The sequence below is a fragment of the Nerophis ophidion genome, linkage group LG04 (genome assembly GCF_033978795.1).
Source record: "Nerophis ophidion isolate RoL-2023_Sa linkage group LG04, RoL_Noph_v1.0, whole genome shotgun sequence".
Classification (NCBI taxonomy): Eukaryota; Metazoa; Chordata; class Actinopteri; order Syngnathiformes; family Syngnathidae; genus Nerophis; species Nerophis ophidion.
In genome coordinates, this window is record NC_084614.1 from 27,848,799 (window position 1) to 27,856,298 (window position 7,500).

Genomic DNA, 7,500 nt, shown 5'->3' on the forward strand with positions numbered 1-7,500 from the left:
GAAAACTCACACCCAGTGGGACATCGGTGACAATAATGACCCAGTGGGACGTCGGTGACAATGACTATGAGAACCTTGGAGAGGAGGAAAGCAATGGATGTCGAGCGGGTCTAACATGATACTGTGAAAGTTCAATCCATAATGGATCCAACACAGTCGCGAGAGTCCAGTCCAAAGTGGATCCAACACAGCAGCGAGAGTCCCGTTCACAGCGGAGCCAGCAGGAAACCATCCCAAGCGGAGGCGGATCAGCAGCGCAGAGATGTCCCCAGCCGATACACAGGCAAGCAGTACATGGCCACCGGATCGGACCGGACCCCCTCCACAAGGGAGAGTGGGACATAGAAGAAAAAGAAAAGAAACGGCAGATCAACTGGTCTAAAAAGGGAGTCTATTTAAAGGCTAGGGTATACAAATGAGTTTTAAGGTGAGACTTAAATGCTTTTACTGAGGTGGGATCTCGAACTGTTACCGGGAGGGCATTCCAGAGTACTGGAGCCCGAACGTAAAACGCTCTATAGCCCGCAGACTTTTTTTGGGCTTTGGGAATCACTAATAAGCTGCAGTCCTTTGAACGCAGATTTCTTGCCGGGACATATGGTACAATACAATCGGCAACATAGGATGGAGCTAGACCTTGTAGTATTTTATACGTAAGTAGTAAAACCTTAAAGTCACATCTTAAGTGCACAGGAAGCCAGTGCAGGTGAGCCAGTACAGGCGTAATGTGATCAAACTTTCTTGTTCTTGTCAAAAGTCTAGCAGCCGCATTTTGTACCAACTGTAATCTTTTAATGCTAGACATGGGGAGACCCGAAAATAATACGTTACAGTAATCGAGACGAGACGTAACAAACGCATGGATAATGATCTCAGCGTCTTTAGTGGACAGAATGGAGCGAATTTTAACGATATATTACGGAGATGAAAGAAGACCGTTTTAGTAACGCTTTTAATGTGTGCCTCAAAGGAGAGAGTTGGGTCGAAGATAATACCCAGATTCTTTACCGTGTCGCCTTGTTTAATTGTTTGGTTGTCAAATGTTAGAGTTGTATTATTAAATAGAGTTCGGTGTCTAGCAGGACCGATAATCAGCATTTCCGTTTTTTTGGCGTTGAGTTGCAAAAAGTTAGCGGACATCCATTGTTTAATTTCATTAAGACACGCCTCCAGCTGACTACAATCCGGCGTGTTGGTCAGCTTTAGGGGAATGTAGAGTTGGGTGTCATCAGCATAACAGTGAAAGCTAACACCGTATTTGCGTATGATTTCACCTAGCGGCAGCATGTAGATGCTGAAGAGTGCAGGGCCAAGGACCGAACCCTGGGGAACTCCACACGTTACCTTAACGTAGTCCGAGGTCACATTGTTATGGGAGACGCACTGCATCCTATCAGTAAGATAAGAGTTAAACCAAGACAGGGCTAAGTCTGACATACCAATTCGTGTTTTGATACGTTCTAATAAAATATTACGATCGACAGTATCGAAAGCAGCGCTAAGATCGAGGAGCAGCAACATAGATGACGCATCAGAGTCCATCGTTAGCAATATATCATTAGTCATTTTTGCGAGGGCTGTCTCCGTGGAGTGATTTGCCCTGAAACCGGATTGAAAGGTTTCACATAGATTGTTAGACGCTAAGTGTTCATTTAACTGCTCCGCAACAATTTTTTCGAGGATTTTTGAAATAAAGGGAAGGTGAGGCACCCGTCGGTAGTTTACCATGAGGTCAGGATCGAGGTTAGGTCTTTTAAGAAGAGGATGAATAACCGCTTTTTTGAATGCTAGGGGAACAGTGCCCGAGGAAAGTGATAAGTTTATAATATTTAGCACTGATGGACCTAATAATACAAAGAGCTCCTTGATCAGTTTCCCAGGAAGAGGGTCAAGTAAACATGTTGTTTGTTTTATTCCATTTACACGTTGTAACAATTCCTCTAATGTTATTTCCTCAAAACGAGAGAAACTATTTTGGAGGGCAGTATCCGCCGTATATACCATCGTATCAGTGTTAATAGAACCCCGTTGTAGCTGGGACGCATTGTCTTTAATCTCCTTTCTAATGACTTCAATTTTCTTACTAAAGAATTGCATAAAATCATCAGCTGAGTGGGTGGAGCTACTGGAAGGGGTCCCTTGTTGGGTTAGCGATGCTACCGTACTAAACTAAAATTTAGGATCGTTTTTATTACGGTGGATGAGATTTGAGTAATATTTAGCTTTAGCTAAGGTAAGCATGCGTTTATAAGTTATTAAACTATCACTCCATGCTTGATGGTGCACCTCAAGTTTAGTCGTGCGCCATTTGCGTTCCAGCTTTCTACATAATAATTTCTGAGCTCTAGTTTCTTCTGTAAACCACGGGGTGCGCTTTTTTGGAGCCTTTCTTAACTTTAGCGGTGCTATGTTATCAATGGTTTCGCGCAGGGCGTCGTTAAAGTTGTTAGTGAGGTTATCAATAGAGCCCACATATTTTGGGAATGGTGCCATTACCGAGGGCAGTAGGTCAGCAAGAGTTGTCGTTGTGGCCGTATTAATGTTGCAGCTGCTATAGCAGTTATTATTATTATTAGTTTGACGAACATGCGTCTGAACCTCGAATTTTATAAGGTAATGATCGGACATTACTTTAGTATACGGGAGTATCGTAACTTTGGAAACGGTGATACCCCTGACAAGCACTAGGTCTATCGTATTACCGTTGCGATGCGTGGGTTCATTTATTATTTGTGTGAGACCACAGCTATCAATTATAGTCTGGAGCGCTACGCACGGTGGGTCCGATGGGGTATTCATATGGATATTAAAGTCCCCCATTATGATTATATTATCGGCGTGTGTCACTAGATCAGCAACAAACTCTGAGAATTCATTGATAAAGTCCAAATAGGGCCCTGGGGGGCGGTATATAACAGCCAGGTGTAGAGGCAGCGGTGTGACAGACCTCATAGTAAGCACCTCAAACGATTTATATTTATTATTTATGTTAGGACTAAGGTTAAAGTTTTCGTTGTATATTAGTGCGACCCCCTCACCCCTTTTAAGCGGACGGGCAATATGCGCATGTGTAAAGTTAGGAGGACATGCCTCATTTAGCGCAAAAAAGTCGTTTGGTTTAAGCCAGGTTTCGCTGAGACCGATGACGTTAAGATTGTTGTCTCTGATAATGTCATTAACTAACAACGTTTTGGGAGACAATGATCTTATGTTTAAAAAACCTATATTATAGGTAGTGGGCTGTTTTAGGGAATTTTTGATCAAATTATCCGTAGTAGCAATATTAATAATGTTGTGTTTATTATGCCCAGTGCATTTAGTATAATTACGACCATATCTAGGAATTGATACGACGGGAATTTTCCGATTGTTTGATTGTTGCTTTGATAAACTGCACGCATCATGGTTAGCCACCGCAGTAACGGGGATTTTCCGATTGTTTGTTTGTTGCTTTGATAAACTGCACGCATCATAGTTAGCCACCTCAGTAAAACACATGTCCAACTCTGAAACACTCAAAGCAGAAAAAACTTGTTCTAATTTAACTGACTCCTTACCCAGACCAGTAGTCTCGCATCTTCCATTTAAATCCGGCTTCAGGATGGAGGGAAGTGGTGTTCTGTGGGGATTAGCCTTCTGCTTTGTTTTTAGCCCCGCTCGGCATCCGCGTTTCCGAACACACCGCTGGCGTCTGCTCCGTGGACGGCCCCCGCTGCTACTATACTCCCCTGCTTCACAGGCCGCTGGATGTATCCGCCGAATTATTCCCATGCTAGTTAGCACGTCTAGCATGCACGCGTCTATCAGTCCAAAACGGCCCGATATGTCCACATCCAGAAGTGTCTGGCGGTCGTGCGTGATCACGGAGTGACCACGATGTGAGCCAGCCATAAAGTTTGTAGAATTGTCCGGTATTTCTGCCAAATGTTCCATCTTTAGCAGGAGCTCCGCGATGTCGCAGCCCGTCCGGGCGCCGCCATCTTGGATATATATATAAATAAATAATAAAATAAATATAGTAGATCGGTATAGCTCGGTTGGTAGAGCGGCCGTGCCAGCAACTTGAAGGTTGCGTGGTTCGATCCCCGCTTCCGCCTTCCTAGTCAATGCCGTTGTGTCCTTGGGCAAGACACTTTACCCACCTGCTCCCAGTGCCACCCACACTGGTTTAATTGTAACTTAGATATTGGTGTAGCAAGTCTCGTACCTGCGTCTTCTGGATCAGTGACTTCCGCACACTTCACTCAGGGGTCTTTACAACTTTTGATATTTACACAACAATCAATTAGGCTTTGCAGCCCCTCTTGCAAGTCCCTTTTCGAGTCCTTCTGGGTTCTGGCTTTTCAGCACGCTCCCCTCAGTGTCGTCCGTCCTCCCGATCACGGTCTCCCGCGTTGCTAATAAAGGAACAGGTGATTAGATAACTCGTTCCAGCTGAGATTATCCACTCACCTGTCAACTGCTTCATGACCGATTTCTGCACACACCCCGTCCGCAGGGAACGCGCTGACCACGCCCCCTGCCACAATTGGGTTTCACTATGTAAAGCGCTTTGAGTCACTTGAGGAAAAAGCGCTATATGAATATAATTCATAATGCGCCACATGTTTTCAATGGAAGACAGGTCTGGACTACAGGCAGGCCATTCTAGTACCAGCACTCTTTTACTATGAAGCCACGCTGTTGTAACACATGGCTTGGCATTGTCTTGATGAAATAAGCAGGGGCGTCCATGATAACTTTGCTTGGATGGCAACATATGTTGCTCCAAAACCTGTATGTACCTTTCAGCATTAACGGTGCCTTCACAGATGTGTAAGTTACCCATGCCTTGGGCACTAATGCACCCCCATACCATCACAGATACTGGCTTTTCAACTTGCGCCTATAACAATCTGGATGGTCTTTTTACTCTTTGTTCAGGAGGACACGGTTTCCAAAAACAATTTGAAATGTGGACTCCTCAGACCACAGAACACTTTTCCACTTTGCATCAGTCCATCTTACATGATCTCGGGCCCAGAGAAGCCGGCGGCGTTTCTGGATGTTGTTGATAAATGGCTTTCGCTTTGTATAGTAGAGCTTTAACTTGCACTTACAGATGTAGCGACGGACTGTATTTAGTGACAGTAGTTTTCTGAAGTGTTCCTGAGCCCATGTGGTGATATCCTTTAGAGATTGTCGGTTTTTGATACAGTGCCGTCTGAGAAATCGGATGTGACAGTCATTCAATTTTGGTTTCCGGCCATGCCGCTTACGTGGAGTGATTTCTCCAGATTCTCTGAACCTTTTGATGATATTATGGACCGTAGATGTTGAATTCTTAAATTTCTTGCAATTGCACTTTGAGAAACATTGTTCTTAAACTGTTTGACTATTTGCTCACACAGTTTTGGACAAAGGGGTGTACCTCGCCCCATCCTTTCTTGTGAAAGACTGAGCATTTTTTGGGAAGCTGTTTTTATACCCAATCATGGCACCCACCTGTTCCCAATTAGCCTGCACACCTGTGGGATGTTCCAAATAAGTTTTTTGATGAGCATTCCTCAACCTTATCAGTATTTATTGCCACCTTTCCCAACTTCTTTGTCACGTGTTGCTGGCATCAAATTCTAAAGTTAATGATTATTTGCAAAAAGAAAAATGTTTAACAGTTTGAACATCAAATATGTTGTCTTTGTAGCATATTCAACTGAATATGCGTTAAAAATGATTTGCAAATCATTGTATTCTGTTTATATTTACATTTAACACAATTTCCCAATATATATATATATATATATATATATATATATATATATATATATATATATATATATATATATATATATATATATATATATATATATATATATATATATATATACACACACATATATATATATACACACACATATGTAAATACACATATATATATATATATATATATATATATATATACACACATTTATACACACACATATATATATATATATATATATACACATTTATACATACACATATATATATATATATATTTGTGTGTGTGTGTATATGTGTATATATATATATATATATAAGTAATCTATTGAAATAAATCTAGCACATTTAATAGAATTGATTCTTAACAATAACGGACAGACATGACCAGAAGGCAGCTGTTAGTGACAGGTGTTGTGTTGTATACTGGTGGTCTCGCCATCATGTAGTTTAGCAGCTATGACAACTAACCGGGTCTTTTTTTCCCCACACAGACCAGTCACAGGCTCAAAGGTCAAACTCCATCGCTGTTGCCGGAGCAGTGATAGGCGCTGTCCTCGCTCTCTTCCTCATCACAGTCTTCTTCATCGTCCTTGTCACCGCCCGCAAGGCCCCGCTACCGGCGTTTTCGGACAAGGTGTAAGTCAAATAGTTCATTAAAATGTAGTTTGACAGAGGAGCAGCAGAGAGTTCTCCTTCACACTCTGGTGAGAATGTTGCATTTCTGCATGCGCTCTAACAGGGGTGCCAGACAGCAGTGCCTCTGGAAGGAAACTCTTTGGTGTACTCTCGCTTCTGCTAATGGGGCTGTTTGCAATTTGCTCAAAGTTACATTTAGTAGTTTAACAGTACATTATGTATATATATATATATATATATATATATATATATTTACATAGATATATATATATATTTACATAGATATATATATATGTATACAAACCCCGTTTCCATATGAGTTTTATATGTACTGATAAAGTAGGGATGTTCATTAAACACTTATTTGGAAAATCCAACAGGTGTGCAGGCTAATTGGGAACAGGTGGGTGCCATGATTGGGTATAAAAACAGCTTCCCAAAAAATGCTCAGTCTTTCAGAAGAAAGGATCGGGCGAGGTACACCCATGTGTCCACAACTGCGTGAGCAAATAGTCAAACAGTTTAAGAACAACCTTTCTCAAAGTGCAATTGCAAGAAATTTAGTAATTTCAACATATACGGTCCATTGTATCATCGAAAGATTCAGAAAATCCGGAGAAATCACTCCACGCATGACCGGAAACCAACATTGAATGACCGTGACCTTCGATCCTTCATACGGCACTGTATCAAAAACAGACATCCATCTCTAAAGGATATCACCACATGGACTCAGGAACACTTCAGAAAACAACCGTCACTAAATACAGTTGGTCGCTACATCTGTAAGTTTAAGTTAAAGCTCTACTATGCAAAGCGAAAGCCATTTATCAACAACATTCAAAAACGCCGCCGGCTTCTCTGGGCCCGAGATCATCTAAGATGGACTCATGCAAAGTGGAAAAGTGTTCTGTGGTCTGACGAATCCACATTTCAAATTGTTTTTGGAAATATTCCACAGCGTGTCATCCGGACCAAAGGGGAAGCGAACCATCCAGAAGGCATGGGTAACTTACACATCTATGAATACACCATTAATTTCATGGACGCCCCTGCTTATTTCAGCAAGACAATGCCAAGCCACATTCAGCACGAGTTACAACAGCGTGGCTTCGTAACAAA

The 7,500-nt window shown here is 42.0% G+C and overlaps 1 protein-coding gene across 2 annotated transcripts in view; it reads left to right on the forward strand.

Annotated features, from left to right (window-relative positions):
- nectin3b (nectin cell adhesion molecule 3b) overlaps window positions 1-7,500 on the forward strand; it is a 72,011-nt gene that overhangs the window by 55,294 nt on the left and 9,217 nt on the right. For both annotated transcript variants that reach the window (XM_061897758.1, XM_061897759.1), the window contains exon 6: window positions 6,234-6,378. In XM_061897758.1, the coding sequence (XP_061753742.1) occupies window positions 6,234-6,378 (145 nt within the window). The remainder of the gene's footprint in view (window positions 1-6,233; window positions 6,379-7,500) is intronic.